This window comes from Gigantopelta aegis, chromosome 15, assembly GCF_016097555.1.
Source record: "Gigantopelta aegis isolate Gae_Host chromosome 15, Gae_host_genome, whole genome shotgun sequence".
Taxonomy (NCBI): Eukaryota; Metazoa; Mollusca; class Gastropoda; order Neomphalida; family Peltospiridae; genus Gigantopelta; species Gigantopelta aegis.
In genome coordinates, this window is record NC_054713.1 from 38,671,835 (window position 1) to 38,692,007 (window position 20,173).

The window sequence follows — 20,173 nt, forward strand, 5'->3', positions numbered from 1 at the left end:
GCTGCCAGAGCGAATTTTGGCAAATCATTGGGTAGGTGTAAGACCACTACACCCTCTTCTCTCTCACTAACCACTAACAATTAACAACTTAACAACTGACCTACTGTCCTTGACAGACAGACCATATAGCTGAGATGTGTGCCCAGGATAGCGTGCTTGAACCGTAATTGGATATACCAATAAGTTGAAATAAAATGAAATAGACCGTTTTGTTACTTCATGTTTTACATTTCAGTAGCTTAACTGTCGAACCTTATTTATTTATTTCCAGTGCCGATCAGTGCCCTACAACCTTTATATCAAAGGTCATGGTATGTTGTGTATGGTAGTAGCGTTTAAAGATGAATAAAGGGTATGGGATGGTGCTAATAAAAAAAGAGTAGCCCTTGAAGTAGTGGCAGTGGGTTTTGTTTCTCATTATTTGTGTGGTCCGTAACCATATATCTGACACCATATAGAGGGGTGGGATATAGCCCAGTGGTAAAGTGCTCGCTTGATGCCTGGTCAATTTAAGATCGGTGGACTCTTGGGGCTATTTCTTGTTCCAGCAACGACTGGTATATGAAAGGCTGTGGTATGTGCTATCCTGTCTGGGATGGTGCTTATAAAAGATCCCTTGCTACTACGGTAATAGCAAAATGTAGCAGGTTTCCTTTCTAAGACTGTATGTGAAAATTACCAAATGTTTGACATCCAATAGCCAATGAAAAAATCTGTGTTCTCTAATGGTGTCGTTAAAACAAACTTTAACAAATGTTGAGTAGTAGGCATTATCTGTTAATCATTGTTGTTGGACACTGTAAACTATTTTTGGTTACTTTTGGTTAATTTTAAGTTACTCATTCAAGTTACACAAATGTACAACCTTCCTTTCTTTCTATCCCTCTAGACAAACCTTTGTCAAATGGAAGTCTGTCTGGCAGCAGGAGAATGAGAGAAGGATGAAGATCGAGCAGCGTATAAAGATGAATAAAGTCTGTCACGCTTTCCGATGCTGGCAGAAGAACGTGGTAGCGCGGAGACGCAGACAGAATAAAGCGGTGATGTTGCTGGAGAGAGGACTTCTACAACAGACAATGCTGGACTGGTGGCGATACACACGCTACAAGAAAGAGTTGAAGTAAGACAAGTCTATAGGAGCTGTCCATAGAAATAAGATAAATCTGTAGGAGCCATCCATAGAAATCAGATAAATCTATAGGAGCTGTCCATAGAAATGAGATAAATCTTTATGAGTCCATAGAAATAAGATAAATATGTAGGAGCCGTCCATAGAAAAAAGATAAATCTTTCAGTCCATAGAAATAGGATAAATCTGTAGGAGCTGTCCATAGAAATAAGATAAATCTTTAGGAATCCATAGAAATAAGATAAATCTTTAGGAATTCATAGAAATAAGATAAATCTTTAGGAATCCATAGAAATAAGATAAATCTTTAGGAATTCATAGAAATAAGATAAATCTTTAGGAGTCCATAGAAATAAGATAAATCTGTAGGAGCTGTCCATAGAAATAAGATAAATGTTTAGAAGTCCATAGAAATAAGATAAATCTGTAGGAGCTGTCCATAGAAATCAGATAAATCTTTAGGAGCTGTCCATAGAAATAAGATAAATCTTTAGGAGTCCATAGAAATAAGATAAATCTGTAGGAGCTGTCCATAGAAATAAGATAAATTTTTAGAAGTCCATAGAAATAAGATAAATCTGTGTGAGTTGTCCATAGAAATAAGATAAATCTTTAGAAGTCCATAGAAATAAGATAAATTTGTAGGAGCTGTCCATAGAAATAAGATAAATCTGTAGGAGTTATTCATAGAAATAAGATAAATATGTAGGAGCCATCCATAGAAATAAGATAAATCTGTAGGAGTTATCCATAAAAATAAGATAAATCTGCAGGAGTCGTCCATAGAAATAAGATAAATCTGTAGGAGTCGTCCATAGAAATAAGATCATCTATAGGAACTGTCCATAAAAATAAGATAAATCTTAGGTGCACTGATACACTGGACAGCACTATGCATTAACAATCTGTCATTGTTTACTCTTACTCTCCCTTCCCTCCCTCCCTCATCGGATGATTGCAAGTTAATGTGTCTAAAATACAAAATGTTCCTAAATCTGATGCCACAGTTTCATTATTCTCGAGTCCAGTCATGACATTAAACTTACATGCTGCAGGGCTAGCTCTGGGGAAACAAAACAATTCGCCAAATTGTCTGTTAAACTTCAAAAATGGTAGAAATTGTTATTTTCTAAAAAATGTCAATTATTACATGAAATTATTTCGCCAAACTAAAATAAAATTTGCCAACTGCTTTCAGAATTCGCTGTTGGCGAATTTGGAGAGTGTCAGAGCTAGCCCAGTGTTGTTAACCAGTAAGAATGTTACACAAAGGCACACACGTTGCTATACGTCACCACAAGAAGGTACAACGCAGGATCGTTTCACATACGAGCTTCAGGTTTCTTTGTGTAATGTGGCTACCATTTGGTTGTCGACAGTTGCCAAGGCATTACATAGATTTTCCTCTAGCCCTACCCAACACATCAATATCAATAAGGAGATAGGCTGGAAGTGACTTGAACTACCTTCCCCCATGTATGCTTTGGTTTGTTTCATCACGAAAATTATCTCTCAGCCATATGAATATGTGTGCATTGATCCTCAACACCAGCCAGTGCACCACGACTGGTATACCAAAGGACGTGGTATGTACTATCCTGTCTGTGGGATGGTGCATATAAAAGATACCTTGCTGCTAATCGAAAAGAGTAGCCCATGAAGTGGTGACAGCGGGTTTCCTCTCTCAATATCAGTGTGGTCCTTAACCATTTGTCTGACGCCATATATCCGTATATAAAATGTGTTGAGTGCGTCGTTAAATAAAACATTTCTTTCTTTGATCCTCAACACTAAATGTACACTGAAGAACAAAAGAAACATGACTAATTAATTGAGTTGTCTTTAATTTAAAGTCATTCAGTTTAAATCCCATTAATTTTCACTCATTTAAGATTGTCAGTGTTTTGTGAATGTTAGGCCCATTTTGACATTCAATTTACCAATTTGAAATTAATTTTATCATTGTGTTGAAAAAATATATTCATGCTTTATTTTGTTGTTTCAGTATATTTTTTATTCATTTCAACTTATTTTTGTGTTTCTACCCAATTACGGTTCAAGCACGCTGTCCTGGGCACACAACTCAGCTATCTGGGCTGTCTGTCCAGGACAGGGTGTTAGTGGTTAATTTGTTAGTGGTTAGTGAGAGAGAGAAAAGAGGGTGTAGTGGCCTTACACCTACCCACTAAGTCATTAAAACTTGCTCTGGGTGGTGGCCAGTACCGGGCTGTGAACAGAGTACCCACCAGCCTTATGTCCGATGGCTTAACCACTGAGGCTGGTTTTCAATATATACTGGATATAATTAGGATCTGGAATTGTGTACATTTAACACCATGAAATTAAAGACATTCATACATGAATTATTGATCAAATTTTTAAGCAAACTTATTTTTAAACTATAATTCAGTAGGCCTTTTTATTTAAATTCAAAACTGGTACATTTTTGGAAGCTCTGTACTCTGAGCAACTCACCCCCCTCCCCCGTTCTCCCTTCCCCTTGTATGTGCTTTGTACTTAACATACAAACTTTATGAATGTGTAGAGAGTTGGTTTCAAGGTAAGGGGAGATAATGTGTAATATTAAAATTGGTTGGTGATGATGGTGAGATTTCCCAACTAAACTGAAACATTACAACCTAATTAAACTATAGAAGTCAGAACAAATTCTTACTTGTAATTTACAAATTAAAAAACCCACCTCACTTCTGCTATACCACACATTGCAACTTTAGCTTTATTTTCATTTAATTTTGTTTCCAGTAAGAAACTAAAATCCTACCGAGATCATTGTAACCAACGGCAACTAGCAGATGCTTTCCGTGTCTGGCATCGCCAGTTCCAGCAGAAAGTTGATGAAGAAAGAGCACGGAAGTTCTGGTCAGATAAATGTGTTGTGTAAGTCTTGGAAATTTCCTTTTGGTTGTTTGTTGTTTTTAGTGTGTGTGTTTTTTCCAGTCTAGAGTAATCCTCACAATTCATGACAGCAGTCAGTAGGGTCACTGCACAAGCTATAAAAATTTGCAACAGCATTTTCATAAATATTGCATATTTACTTGGCTATTATTTGTACAAAATACCCATCGCAATTTGGTCTGAATTTCAAGGGCTACGACTGAATCAATCTGCATCTCTTAATAAAAAATGTTTGACACCTTATAATCATAGTTAAAATGTGTTGAGTGTGTTGTTAAATAAAACATTTCATCTTTCTTTCTCTATAATGATGTTTGTTTTCAATTTTGCACATATTATGTCACATATCTACATTGATCTGGATCTCTCATGGTGATTGTGTTTTGAATTTTGCAGAATTTTGTTAGATTTTTTTTTTTTTAAAATTGTTAAATCATTTATGAATTTTTTGTTAAATCATTTATTAGTTTTTTGTTTGGCATTTAAACAGGAAATGTGTACGCAAGTGGAAACATGTTTGCCGAAAGCGAAGACTGCGGAGCTTGCTGGCCGAGACAGAACCAGATCGACAGCTGAGATGTTTACAAGGTCAGTGATTCGAGGTTTTTTTTTTTCAGTAATGTGTTACCGTTGACTAGCTACGTAACACGAGATGGACTAAATAGTGTTTTTGTTATTTTTCAGTAATGTTTTACCACTGGCTGCCTACAAAACATGCGATTCACTAAATCGTGTTTTTATATTTTCAGTAATATTATATTTGTTCAGTTATGTTTTACTGCTGGCTGGCCACGAAACACAATATATGGACTAAATTTTGGGTTTTATTATATTTGTTCAGTGATGTTTTACTGCTGGCTGACTAAGAAACACAATATATGGACTAAATTGTGGGTTTTATTATATTTGTTCAGTTATGTTTTACCGCTGGCTGGCCACGAAACACAATATATGGACTAAATTGTGGGTTTTATTATATTTGTTCAGTGATGTTTTACTGCTGGCTGACTAAGAAACACAATATATGGACTAAATTGTGGGTTTTATTATATTTGTTCAGTGATGTTTTACTGCTGGCCGACTAAGAAACACAATATATGGACTAAATTGTGGGTTTTATTATATTTGTTCAGTGATGTTTTACTGCTGGCCGACTAAGAAACACAATATATAGACTAAATTGTGGGTTTTATTATATTTGTTCAGTGATGTTTTACCGCTTGCTGACTACGAAACACGACATTCACTAAATCTTGTGTTTTTATATTTTCAGTAATGTTTTACTGCTGACTGATTACTAAACACAATATATGGACTAAATTGTGGGTTTTATTATATTTGTTCAGTGATGTTTTACTGCTGGCTGACTAAGAAACACAATATATGGACTAAATTGTGGGTTTTATTATATTTGTTCAAATTGTGGGTTTTATTATATTTGTTCAGTTATGTTTTACCGCTGGCTGGCCACGAAACACGGGGTGGATGTGGAGAAGTGTGAGGCGAGTGATGCGCGACAGATCCTGGATCAGTGTCGGCTGCGACGTCGGTTCCTCATCTGGAGACTGGCCACACTACAAGCTCTCACCATCAAACCGCTCATACTACACAGACAAAACAAACTGCGGTCGAAGTATGTACATGTTTTATTTTCTTACTATTATACTCAACAAAAGTTTAGCAAATATGTTTTATGACGTCTAAATTTGCCATGTTTGAATAAACTTAAAAGAAAACCAGATCCTCCTGTTGTTTGTAAATGGTAAACATTTCAGATGTGAATACTAATTAATAAAAATAGGTTAATTTATAAATGTTATGCCATTTCTTTTAACATTAGCTAAACTTTTGTTGTTGAGTATACATTATTATACTCTATGTTTGTATATTTATCATAATGTAAAAGATCTCTGGATAAGTTTTTTTTATAAATTTTGGTGTTTGTCACATAAATTAAAAGTACAGAAAATCAGATATAACCCAGTTGTAGAAAGAAATGTATTAAATAAATAGCCTTGTTTCTAAAGAGAAATCTACCAGTTTAAACTGAATATGTATTGTAATGTAGTGCATGATACATTTGTTTTAAAAAGTAGTTATCTTGGTCATGTGGCCTCAATAACTGAATAAATGTCATGCTTTGTCTTGTCTTGTCTACTCTATCTTTGTAAAAAAAAGAAAAAACCCTGCTTTTAACTTATTTATTATTTTTGGTTGGGATGGGAAAAAAACTAATGTCGAGTCTGTTTTGGACATTAGTTCCTACAACTAAAGTGCTTCGGATGAGTTACTGCAAATCTAATGTATGGATATTTAAAAAAAAAAAATCTACTTATTTATTTCCAGATGTTTTGTTGCTTGGTTGGTGATTACACGACACAAAGCAGAATGTCGACGTAGCCAATATCTGTTCATGAAATTCAAACTCAGACAGATATTTGATACATGGAGGTGAGTTTGTCACTTTATTAGTCATCTCCATCCTTCTGTCTGTCCACCCATCCTTCTGTCTGGTCACCCGTCCTTCTGTCTGTTCACCTGTCCTTCTGTCTGTTCACCCGTCCTTCTGTCTGTTCACCCTTCCATCCGTCTGTCCCACATATAGTTTTTCAGATGGTTTTTTCTTCGCAGTTCCTTGAGATATTGTGTATAGCTTTATCATGAACTGTTACAGATCAAGTTTGACTTTTGTGACGATTTACCCAATTTTCCAAGAGTTATGGCTTGCTTTTACAACATTCATTTACTCGGGACAGATAACTGGTAATTCCTCGTAGCTCTGTAGCTATTCTCTAATTGTTTTGCAGACGCCAATACGTTGCCTGTCAGCTTGGAAAAGAAGTGCGACACAAAACGGACACCGGACTGCTAATCGCCTGTCTACAGGAGTGGTCGTTGGTTCTTCGGCGGAAACACGCAGCCCGCGCCTTTAACGAGCTCAACAGTGTCCGTCACGTGTTCACGTACTGGAAGTCGTGCACAGTCAGTCAGCTTCAAGCAAAGGCAGACGCTCGAGACAGAGAAGTAAATAACTACATCTTCTTGTTAAAATATTTTGGCGTTTAGCTCAATGTTCCGTGGCGTAGTGGTTACGCCATCGGACATAAGACTGGGGCGGGACGTAGCCCAGTGGTAAAGTGCTCGCTTGATGCACGGTCGGTTTAGGATTGGCCCTATTGGGATATTTCTCGTTCCAGCCAGTGCTCCACAACTGGTGTAACAAAGGCTGTGGTATGTACTATCCTGTCTGTGGGATGGTGCATATAAAAAATCCCTTGCTGCTAATCGAAAAGAGTAGCCCATTAAGTGGTGACAGCGGGTTTCCTCTCTCTATATCTGTGTGGTCCTTAACCATATGTCTGATGCCATATAACCATAAATAAAATGTGTTGAGTGCGTCGCTAAATAAAACATTTCCTTCCTTCAGACATAAGACTGGTAGGTACAGGGTTTGTAACCCGGTACCAGTTCTCACCATAGCGAGTTCTAATCACTAAGTGGGCTAGGTGTAAGACCACTACACTCTCTTCTCTCTCACTAACCACTAACAACTAACCCACTGTCCTGGATCACACAGCCCAGATAGCTGACATGTCTGCCCAGGACAGTGTGCTTAAACCTTAATTGGATATAAGCACGAAAATAAGTTGAAATGAAATTAACGAAATGTTAAGTTTTCACATTTAGCTTTTGTAATCACAAACTGTAAGTCTTTGATCAATGAAACCTGGATTATTCATCACATTTCATTTTTAAAAAAGCAATTAAGTAATTAAACAAAATTTGAACAGGCACTGAGTACAACTACGAACAATATTACGGAACATTCTGTTTGTTATCATGTTGCAATTTGCTATGCATCTTTTGGAGATTGCTACACAATTGTGCAACATTAAATAATAATTGCTAATCAGTTTTTCATTTTGATTAGCAACTCACTGCTCAAATTTTAAAAAATAGAATAAAATGTCCTCTGTATAAGTGAGTTTATGGAATCGTCATTTCAGGAAGAAGACCTTGCTCTGAAGAGATTTTACTTCAACCAGTGGTTATCGAACATCCACGAGCAGGTTTCGGAGAACGATGACACAATCAACATGTTACAACAGAGACAGGCGTACAACCGGATTCGACGGTCGTTTGCGGCATGGCGCGACCATCTGCATGCAACATTCATTGCAAGGTCTGAAACTAATTTAAACAAATATGGTTTTTTGGTTTGTCTATGTTTTTTTTTTTTTATTTTTATTTTTTTTTAATGTAATTTTTCGGTGCTGGATGTAGCTTGTCTCAGATGCAATTTGTCGTATCATCGATTACCTTGATGGGCAGGATCTGGCTTGATCGGTAGAGCACTGGTGTAAATTTCTTGGGTCGAAGGATCAAACCTCCTCAGTGGACCCATTCTCTGATGTTTTTTGTTTTTTCGCCTGTCACAGCCAGTGCCCCACGACTGGTGTATATATATATATATCTATACAATTGTGTTTGTGGGAACTACATATAAAAGATCTCTTGTTGTTAATAGAAAAAATAAAGCAAGTTACCTCTAAGACCCTATATCAAAAATTAACAAACTTTTGGCATCCAACAGCCAGTGATTAATTCACCAATGTGTTGTAATGATGTCATTAAACAAAGCAATTTTAACTTCTGGACTTGGGGGGGGGGGGGGGGGGGGGGGTTCGGGGGGGGGGGGGGGGGGGGGGGGGGGGCAGTGTTCTACACTCGGTTTTATAACTTACTCTTCTTTGGCTAGTGGACAAACAAAATTTACTAGCCAAGCTTAAAATGTTACTCGCCACAGTGCGACACTACTCATTTTGTATCATTTATGAATGTGTTGTAAGTATCTGGATTGTTTTCGCCAAATTACTAAAATCAACGATGAGTACCGACAATTAATACGGAATTCACAGTGATCAATCGGACAACTTCGTAAATAGTGAAATGTTCCGACTGCACAATGATGTCAACAAATTTCATTTGTTTTCACTGCTAGGACTCTGAACGCACATGGCAAATAATTTAATACTTAGACGTTTTTGGAGTCAGTCGCCAGATGGCGACGATAATAAATTCAGTCGGTCGCCATGTCAACATTTTGGTCGCATTGGCGACCATTTTGGTCGCAACGTAGAACACTGGGGGGGGGGGGGGGGGGGGGTCGCAACCAGCTTTAATTGTGTAGTTGTTTGTCAGTGATTTCAGGAGGGTGAACACTTGTGTTCACTTTTGACCATTTCAGTGTACCGTACATCAGACTGAAATTATGTGCCAAAATTATATGCTTTTAGATATTATGTGCCAAATTTACGAAACCTGTTTTTCTTAAACATTGTAAATATTTAATTTTAAACATTGTAAATTTATGTAGTTACATGCGTGTAAGTCTAAAACAGGCTTTATAAATTCGGCCTTATTTGTATGATTAATCAATCGATGTGCCAAATTTATGAAGCCTGTTTTTCTTAAATCGCAGGTGTTTAAGCATTAAAATGTATGTAGTTACACGCATGTACAGTCTAAAACAGGCTTCGTAAATTTGACCCAGCAATTTTAACTTCTGGACTTTTTTGGGGTGGGGGGTGTGTGTGTCACAAGCAGCTTTAATTGTGTAGTTGTTTGTCAGTCATTTTCAGGAGGATGAACGCTTGTGGGCACTTGTGATCATTTCATTGAACTTCAGACTGAAATTGTAATGTGCGTGCCACGACTCATTGTAAACATTTTTATTAACTCTTTGTTTCCAGAGCATATCACAAGAACCTGTGTCAACGTCTGATGCGAACGGTCATGGTCGAGTGGCATCTCGTGGCAGACCACTCACTAGCAGACGCAGTTCAGCGATTCGCCGACCAGCTCGGACTGCCTGTGCCAGACGAGCGAGATTCGTCGGAGAGATCGGACGGCTCCTTTACCAGTCTTGGAGGTTACCATAGCAACAACAGAGGCATGTATATAGTTATTGGAAGGAAGGAAGGAAATGGCTTATTTAACAACACACTATGCACATTTTATTTATGGTTATATGGCGCCAGAGTTCATAGTTATTGGATGTTGAAGATAATGTCTAGTCTGCAGAATTAACTGTGATGTTAATGTAATGTAACTGCAGCTCTTATAGACAAATTATCAGCCATAAATAGCAAACGAAATGAAACATAAATGTTCCCAGTTTCAGAGTGAAAATCAATGAAGGCAAACAAAATAAATAATTGAAATTGTAGTGAGACCTAAGTTCTTGGTACGTATTTGATTGTCAACCTACAGTGATATTTCCGGGGGGGTGGGGGTGGAGTTTCATCATGTAGCTTGTTTAACAAAAATGTAGTTCTTGTAATGTGCTTAATATTTTTAAACCAATAAATAGAGATTATTATATGAGCTTGTGTGTCGTACTGATTTTACGAAACGAGTCAGGATTTTTGTATAACTACGACTCACACATGAAGTAATAATTTCTTTATTATCCATGTTATTGTTTTGGGTTTTTTTTATGAATAACAAAATCCAACTCAAAATGTTTCAGCCACAACTAGAAGGAGACGACGAAATGACGTCATATTTCAAATGCACAGTCTGAGATAGGACTGGAGAAGCAACGTCATGTTATGACATCGCTTCCTAAAATTACGTCATTACAGTCATTATTACACGTGTGCTTCGTATGATTATTATTAACTCTGTTATGTTGAACCATATGGATAATAAAAAGATTTACATGGACTTAATAATGATCAATACAAATGATTTTTTTTTTTCAGATGTTAGCGGTGTGGGCGATGGTGATTTTGAAATGAGAGTGAGCAGTCCTCGATCCTCTTCATCAGCAGCTTGTTCTTTCCGCAGGTAAGGTGTGCTGTAACTAAAACACATACAGTCTATTAAAGGCGCATAGCCTAGTTTCAGCCCATAAAAATGGACACATAAGTTTAGATAATCTACAAACCTGTAACACATTTGTTTAAATTTACAACACAGTAAAACAAGAGTCGCGCGGTCAGTGTGGGATCGATCCCCGTCAGTGGGCCGACTTCCTTCCTTCTACTTGATTACAAACACTTATTTCTGTAAAATGATAAACATAGAGAATAATACATGAGTGGCCATTAGATACTATTCATCTCACAACGAGTTGTTTTAAAATGTATCTAACGAGTGAAAGCGAGTTTGATACGTTTTTAAACAACGAGTTGTGAGATAAATGGTATCTAACGGACACGAATGTATTATTCTATATCTTACATATCCTCAAAAACCGGGTTTTAAGCAAATTTTAACATCTTCTTTCAACTAAAAGTTATTTACAGCCGTTGCACTTGTAGCTGACTTATGCATCACAGACACATGATTGTCAGGTTAACAATATGTCACAGTCTAATTGATTTCCATTGTGTAGTTTTTCGTTGGTTGTATGACACTGGTGACCCGGTCATTACCTAGGAGCAGCCAGTCGTATGTTTTGAAATTGTTAACACACGTACGTGCGTAAACAACCATGTGTTATCAAAAATAACGCGTGGTGTTCTCACCAACGGGTGTGTCAGAAAGTATATTAACCTGTAATTCTCCGAATCCTTTCTTAAAAAAACAACAAACAATTTATGACTTGTAACTTGGGATAGTCTCTTTAATGTTCTCTAGTTGTGGTGTTAAACAAAATAAACTTGAGTTATTGGAAGACGTTTTTTGCTGCTGCTATTTTCTCCACAGCCAGTGTTAAATCCACTCGTAATAATTCAAAGATATTCTTTGTTTTTGGTTTTGGCCATGATGTTTCTTTGATTATGTTTCATTGAATTACAAGAAGACAGCTTTTGAGGTAAGTAGAATGTCATTTTCATGTGTTACGCCAATGATACGACTCACCATTTGTGCAACTGCCCATTTCTGTGTGTTTGTCACATTTGAGTCCTGTTAAATCTTATATAGAACAGGCTCCTTTCGTACAGAGTGTGTTTGTTTATCAAAGTGATTGTCCCAGTGTGTACATAAAATACAATTGTTATGTCATGTTGTGTCTTGCTGCTGTCTGTGTTTGGCATTACACTTTTCAAAGGGATTTTTTTCTCGTTCCAAACAGTGCACCACAACTGGACAGAGGCCGTGGTATGTGCTATCCTGTCTGTGAGAAAATGCATATAAAAGAGCCCTTGTTTCTAATGGGAAAATGTAGCAGGTTTTCTCTGATGATTACATGTCAGAATTTCCAAATGTTTGACATCCAATAGCCGATTATTAATAAATCAGTGTGCTCTAGTGGTGTCGTTAAATACAACAAACTTCTTTTTCTTCAAAGGGAAGGGATTTAGCTCAGTGCCTAGAGCACCCCGCCTGATGTGCTTTTGGTCGAAACGGTGGGACGTAGCCCAGTAATAAAGCACTCACTTGATGTGAGGTCGGTTTAGAAACAATCTGCCTTGGTGGGCCCATTGAATTATTTCTCATTTTAGCCAGTGTACCGTACCAATTCTGGTATATCAAAGGTTGTGGTATGTGCTATCCTGTCTGTGGAAGATGCTTATAAAAGATACCTTACTACTAATGGAAAAATGTTGCAAGTTTCCTCTCTAAGACTATATGTCAGATGTGTCAAATGGTTGACATTCAATAGCCGATGATTAAGAAATTAATGTGCTCTAAAGGTGTCGCTAAACAAAACAAACGTTAACTTTGCTCTGGTCAAGGAATCAATCCCCCTTGGTGGAACCATTCTCGGATTGAGTTTTTAGTTTCTTTGGATATGCTGATAATTATTTCCCTTTTGGTAAAAGTTATGGAAGGTGAGATATAAGCGTCATTATATTTCAGTGAATTAAACTATTTTATTTTATCATGTTTGGGATCTAAAATACTGAACATTATTGACATTAATATTTTCAACAATACTGATTATAGAATATTTGTGGTTTAAACTGAAAAAAAAAGAAAAAAAAAGAGTTAGCAGTTTGTAAAAGTATTTGAAAAAATGCAACTTGATTAATTTATTGTGAAATAAATGTATGTTAAGCTTCAACCTTAAGCTTATGCAAAATATGTGTGGACTATTTTAAGTCACAGTTTTATTGTATTATGTAAGCGCGCACTTGATGCGCGGTTGGTCTAGGATCGATCCCCATCGGTGGGCCCATCGGGCTATTTCTCGTTCCAGCCAGTTCACCACGACTGGTATATCAACGGCCTTGGTATGTGCTATCCTGTCTGTGGGGTGGTGCCTATAATAGATCCCTTGCCACCAAACGGAAAAATGTAACGGGTTTCATCTCTAAGACTATATGTCTAAATTACCAAATGTTTGACATCCAGTAGCTGATGATTGTTAAATCAATGTGCTCCAGTTGTGTCATTAAACAAAACAAACTTTTATTGTATTATGTAAGTATTTTTGTTTACAACTGATAACATTTTATGGCAGTGCAAATTAATGCTTAGCGTTTTGTGCCAAAATTTAACCCTTTGTGTTTTAACCAGTTTTTGTTATTCATATTCTCTGTCCAAAAATAATCATCCTTTATGTCTGATTATTTGTAAACATTTCTTATTTAATAACCTTTTATCGAATACATTTCTTAGAATCCAAATTTGAAACTTTGCTCTTAATTTGTTTTCTATTCTGTTTTAAATTTAGCTAATACTTTAAATAATTGTTGTTAACTGTATATATATATATATATATATATATATATATGGATATGGATATGGATATATGTAAATTTTTAACAGTAACATACAAACTACCTACATAATGTCAACCTTTTTGCATGAAAATTATAGCCTTTAACTTTTTCATTTTTTAGACCTTTTCAGACCAATGGGGGAGAATAAAATAATTTTAAAATTCTTTGAATAAGAATAAGAATAAAATGTTGTTTTTGTTTTTGTTCAAATAATATTTTAAGAATTAATTTATGTTTGTATCAGAATCTGTTTTTTTCAATTGGTTTCAAAAGCTCTAAAAAAGGTTAGTCACTTAGGCTGAGATGCTGATGATATTATGTTTTCTCTATATTCAAAGGAGAAAAATGTGTGTTATTCACAGTTACTAGAAACACACATAATGGCTTCTATATTCAACAAATATACGGTTTATACAGATTAAAAAGGGCTTGAATTTGAGTGGTAATAATAAAAAAAACCTTAAATTTGTCATTTTTCTGATTATAAATATTAATATTTACCTTCCTCAAATTTATTTTCTTGAAATTCCAAAATTTGTCTGCTGTTATTGACAGTTTTTATCACTGATATAAAAAATGGTTGTTATTCCTCTATTTATTATATTTTTCATTTACAGACTGTTTGGTGCGGGTGATTCCTCGGACCGATCTGAACCCGATGGAATGTCGCTCATTGGTCACGCTTTTCTCGATTCCTGTCACATTGAAGAAAAACAAGCACGCGCGGAGAGAATTAAGGTGACTAGCATTTTAAAACTGAAATAGACCCTTTAAACCTAATCAAGTGTTTTCCTCATTATCGGTACATTCCTTTTCTCCAAGACTGGCCTCAGTGGTGCAGTGGTTAAGCCATCGGTCTACAGGCTGGTAGGTACTGGGTTTGGATCCCAGTTGAGGCATGGGATTTTTAATCCAGATACCAACTCTAAACCCTGAGTGAGTGCTCCACATGGCTCAATGGGTAGGTGTAAACCACTTGCACCGACCAGTGATCCATAACTGGTTCAACAAAGGCCATGGTTTGTGCTATCCTGCCTATGGGAAGTGCAAATAAAAGATCCTTTGCTGCCTGTCGTAAAAAGAGTAGCCTATGTGGCGACAGCGGGTTTCCTCTAAAAAAAACAATGTCAGAATGACCATATGTTTGACGTCCAATAGCCGATGATAAGATAAAAAAATCAATGTGCTCTAGTGGTGTCTTTGCTTTTCCTTTCCTCCAGTACTGTGATTCTTCTTGTATAGAACATATACTGTATATATGCGAAACAGACATCGAAGTAAGCATGTCATAAATTACGAGCCCGGTAACTCATAGGTTACGACACAAGATGAAAATTTCAGTGGTGATGTTTTTGTTTAAAACAATTTTTAGAGAATTAAAATATAGCGTTTTCGACTATTTGACACGTAGCCTCCTGGTAACCTGAATGACCATTCTCGACTTGTTTCAATGCCTGACAAGTCATTGTGTTGCTCGACCAATAGAAAACCTTCATCTTTGTATCAGAAGATTGTCATAACTTGTTAAAGTGCTTCCATCATTGGCCGGTCAGTGTGTTGTTAGACCAATTAAAAATCTTCATCCCTGTCATAGAACATTGTACTGACTGTTGTAAAGTGTCTCTGTCACTGTCCGGTAGTTATTTCAGAGCATTGTACTGACTCTTTGTTTTAGATCATTATAATTGACTGTTGTAAAGTGTCACCATCATTGGCCAATCAGTGTTTTATTTAACTATTGAAAAATGTTCATCTTTTTCAGAACATTGTACTGACTGTTGTAAAATGTCTCCACTATTGGTCAGTTAGTGTGTTACTAGACCAATAAAAAATTCAGAACATTGTTCTGACTTTTAAAACATCTCCGCTATTGGCCAGTCAGTGTGTTACTTGACCAATCAAAAATCATCTTTTTCAGAACATTGTACTGACTGTTGTAAAGCGTCTCCGTCATTGGCCGGTCAGTGTGTTATTTGACCAATCAAAAATAATCTTTTTTAGAACATTGTACTGACTGTAACAGTTGTAAAGCGTCTTCGTCATTGGCCGGTCAGTGTGTTACTTGACCAATCAAAAATCATCTTTTTCAGAACATTGTACTTACTGTTGTAAAGCGTCTTCGACATTAGCCGGTCAGTGTGTTACTTGACCAAATCAAAAATCTTCTTTTTCAGAACATTGTACTGACTGTTGTAAAGCGTCTCCGCCATTGGCCGGTCAGTGTGTTACTCGACCAATGGAAGGAGTTCACAGCCAGACAGCTGGAGTTGAAGAGACTGAGATCACGTCTGGCCGAGATTCATCACAGATGTATCCTGACTCTGGCTTTGAGGGATTGGCGGCAAAACTACTCGGCTGTTTTATGTGCCAAAAAACACAGGGTATTAAAAATATGTCTTAATTAAAACCGAAAGTCTTTGTCTAGTGTAACAGGGAATCTGTCAATTTAAAAAAAAAAAAAAAAAATCTTTGTCTAAAAAGGTATATATCTTACAGTGGCGTAGGAAGGTGCCAAAAAGTGGGGGTCACATACACACAAACACACACACACACACACACACAGATATATATATATATAAATCATCACTGCTGCTACTGGATCACCTACTCCACCCCTCCGCTTCTTACGCCAGTGTGTTATAATATTTTTTTAAATTTAAAGAGAAATGTATTTGAGAAATTGTGGACAGACAATTAACTTGGTTTGTCCGCAATGTATTGTGATATTGCGGGTATTACTAGTCAATTCTCGGTTCAGTGAATCTTATATAACAGAGTTTTTATTTTAAATGTTGACTTGATACAGCTCAATGACTGATAAATATAGGAGCATTAATTTGACAATAAATAAACAAAACATATTTCATAGTTAAATAGATGTGTGATTTCTGTTGACATTTTATTTACTTCTTTTGATTCCTGAAGGTTGTTTCTGTCAGTGTTGTTATCATTGGGCCAGAGGATCAAACCCCCTCAGTGGCTCCATTCTCTGATTGGATGTTTTTTCTGCTCCAACCAATGCTCCACTACTGGTATATCAAAGGCTGTCCTGTCTGTGTGGAAATGCCTATAAAAAGTCCCTTCCTGCTAATAGAAAAATCCCCCACCTGCTACCGACCCCGATCGAGCTACTGATGCTCTCTTGCACCTGCCAGTGTGGGCAGTCCATCCTCCCACCCACCCCAAACCCTTTTCCTGTCTTGGATGGAGGAGCTGACCAAGGCCGACACCTGCGCCTATGACAGGCGTGCACTACAGCAGCTTGCTCTGAATGTGCGTGTTAAGTCCTATGACGTGGCCTGACCTAATGGAAAAATGTGGCATGTTTCCTCTGAAGATTGTGTATCACAATTACCAAAGGTTTGACATCCAATAGCCAATGATTAATGTATCAATGTACTCCAGAATTGTCGTTCAAGAAAGTATTCTGAATATATATATATATATATATATATATATATATATATATATATATATATATATATATATATATATATATATATATATATATATATATATATATATATATATGCATACATACATACATACATATAGAGAGAGACAGAGACACACACACAGTTGAATCCCGTTGGCTAGAACCCCGTTGGTGCTTGAGAAAGTGTTCGACCCATCGGGTAGTTCGATCCAACCATTTGGTCAACAACGTGTAAGAGTAACTCAGGACTTTGTTTTTGGTTCGAGCATTGCGGTGTATTCGACAGGGTTCAACCCAATGAGATTCTACTGTATTTTATAGAGTTGTGATCCCTGAAGTTTGATGTTATCTGTTGTTTTTTGGAAACGATTTTGCGTTAAACTGCTCTTATTATTGAAATTATAAGCTTCCTTTTAAACAAGGAAAACTTTCCAGTTAGAAAAATAATATATATATATTTTTTTTTTCCCCAGAGCAATCTACTTCTTTCAAGGACCTTTTCAGCATTACAGAGTTACGTACAAAGGAGAAAAGAGAAAACTCAGTTGTTGGGTGTGGCCAGAAAACATCACATGATGGTTGTCTTTCAGAAAGTGTTTCCGCTGTGGCTAGCCAAGGTATTTATTATTAGTCCCCTACCTGTCCAACCAGTTTCGTGTCCGTCCTTCTGTCTGTCTGTCCATCCATCTGTTACACAGTTTTCTGGATGGTTGGGGTTTTTTCCCAATACTTTGAGATATTGAGCTGACATTTTGTGTTTACCTTTATCATTTAATGTTACAGATCAAGTTTGACTTTCATGGTGATTTACCCATTTTTGACAGAGTTATAGTCCTTGATCTTAGGAAATATGAAAATTTGTTTTCTGGACCATTTTTTTTGCAGTACCTCAAGATATTGAGCTGAACTTTTTTTTATAGCATTACCATATACTTTTCAGATAAAGTTTGACTTTCATGGCCATTTTTCACAGAGTTATGGCCCTTGAACTTAGGAGATATGAAAGTTTGTTGGCTCAGTGGAGGACATGTATTGCTATAACCATACTCTCAGAATGCTTGTTAAATTATTTGTTTATTTCTAGTTACCACCTATTTGAAACCACCCATTGGTGGGCCCATTGGGCTATATCTCGTTCCAGCCAGTGCACCACAACTGGTATAGCAAAGGCTGTGTTATGAGTTATCCTGTCTGTGGGAAAGTGCATATAAAAGATCCCTTGCTGCATTAGAAAAAAATGTAGTTTCCTCTCTAAGACTGTATGTCAAATTACCAAGTGTTTGACATCCAATGAGCATCTTAGCTGAAACAGGTGGAGATAACTCTATTCCAGATGGCGTGACGATCGACAGGGTCCCAGAAACCTGGTTTGTCTCTGACTGGCTTCAGGTTATAAGCGACCAACTGAGTGACTTGAAATTACGTATCAGTTTGTTTTAACAGTAAAGTAATATTTTAAATATCAGAATGTGTTTTGTTGCATTTTTCTTAATGTCTATCTAATTGCGAAAAGTACATTAAAAAAAATTTGGGTGGCAAAGTTGAGTTTTTATGCAGCAAAGTGTACCCATGCACACGTTTTTATACAGTGTCAACACGAACGCATTGAGTATTATACAAAATATATATTTATTACTTTTACTGTTAATGTCTTTTCCACCATATCTAAGTATATAAAATACTAGACCGCCCTGTGTAGGAACGTCCTGTATAGAGCCGTCATCACTATATATATATATATATATATATTTTAATACTACACACGCACACGTTATACCATCGACGTCCCAAACTGCATTCACCTAACAACAAAAACCCGAATACGATATTTACGGAAATATTATTCTACATTTTTCAGCTACGATACGTGAAACAAAATAGATTTTAATCATTTAATGTAAAAAATCTACAATTTGGATGTAAAACAAATCCATTCTAGTAAACAAAAGTGAAACACCCTACAGTAAACAGGAAAAAGTGTGACGTTTCTAACTGCTTTCAGGCGCATGCGTTTGCAAAAAGTATTGTAATGCGCATGTGCAGTTCATCATTTTCCATTTTTAAGACAACTACATGAAAAAATATATGTTTCTTAATTATGCACAGTTGCCGAACACTTGATTTATTCAATTTTTTTGAAAGGAAAAATTCAATTTGTCAAGCGTTCTGGTCCGGTCTGCGTTTTATCAACACACATCGCTCACACTTGATGTTAATACTGATAGGCATTACATCCATACCTGCGCATAGTTTGGAAAACAATTTTTTTTTTTAATGAATTGATTCTAAATTAACAAAATTTATATACTCAAAATTATTTACAACTGTTATGAATGTATTATGAATACAATTCACTACAATAGAGGCACAAAAATGTAGCATACCAAATGCAGATCGAATATAATAATTGAAAACAAATTCTAACAACAGGGGTCCTAAAAATCATAAAAATTAAATTCTTTGGCCATGTTGATCTGGCACGTGTGAGGTCATGCGACACGCACCGAAAGTTAATTCGTCTTTCTCCATTTTAAGTCAATTTCTACCAGTCATGTGGATCCAATATCGGTAATTTTAAGGAATAAACAAAAACGACTTAGTAAAATTAATGGTTTTGGGGGTTTGTAAAGTTTTGTATTTAGATACTTACTTTTCTCAACTTTATTGTTTATAAAAAATTTCCTGAACTGTGAAGAAAAACCTCATAAATGAACGACATGCCGATAACAACAAATCGGATGTTGATTGCGCGAACCATGCACGAGAAAACAAAGTGAACGGAATTTGAAGCATAACGCAGTTAGGGACGTTGACGATACATATGCACATATACATTTTATTGATTATTATCCACAATATACATATATTTTCTTTATTATTACTGACTTCCACCCTCATATCTCAGTACACGTGTAGACAAACATCAACTGGTAACAACTGGTAACCATTCACTGCAGTGTATACTATAGACCGTCCTGTGTAGGAACGTCATGTACAGAGCCGTCATCACTA

General features: G+C 36.4%; 1 protein-coding gene across 1 annotated transcript in view; it reads left to right on the top strand.

The window, feature by feature from the left end:
* The window catches only part of LOC121389816, a 78,801-nt gene that overhangs the window by 40,144 nt on the left and 18,484 nt on the right, over positions 1–20,173 (top strand). The window contains exons 12-23 of the mRNA XM_041521465.1: positions 890–1,120; positions 3,893–4,027; positions 4,536–4,633; positions 5,492–5,678; positions 6,392–6,496; positions 6,853–7,069; positions 8,053–8,228; positions 9,799–9,998; positions 10,813–10,897; positions 14,343–14,463; positions 15,900–16,106; positions 17,635–17,778. Of these exons, the coding sequence (XP_041377399.1) occupies positions 890–1,120; positions 3,893–4,027; positions 4,536–4,633; positions 5,492–5,678; positions 6,392–6,496; positions 6,853–7,069; positions 8,053–8,228; positions 9,799–9,998; positions 10,813–10,897; positions 14,343–14,463; positions 15,900–16,106; positions 17,635–17,778 (1,906 nt within the window). The remainder of the gene's footprint in view (positions 1–889; positions 1,121–3,892; positions 4,028–4,535; positions 4,634–5,491; positions 5,679–6,391; positions 6,497–6,852; positions 7,070–8,052; positions 8,229–9,798; positions 9,999–10,812; positions 10,898–14,342; positions 14,464–15,899; positions 16,107–17,634; positions 17,779–20,173) is intronic.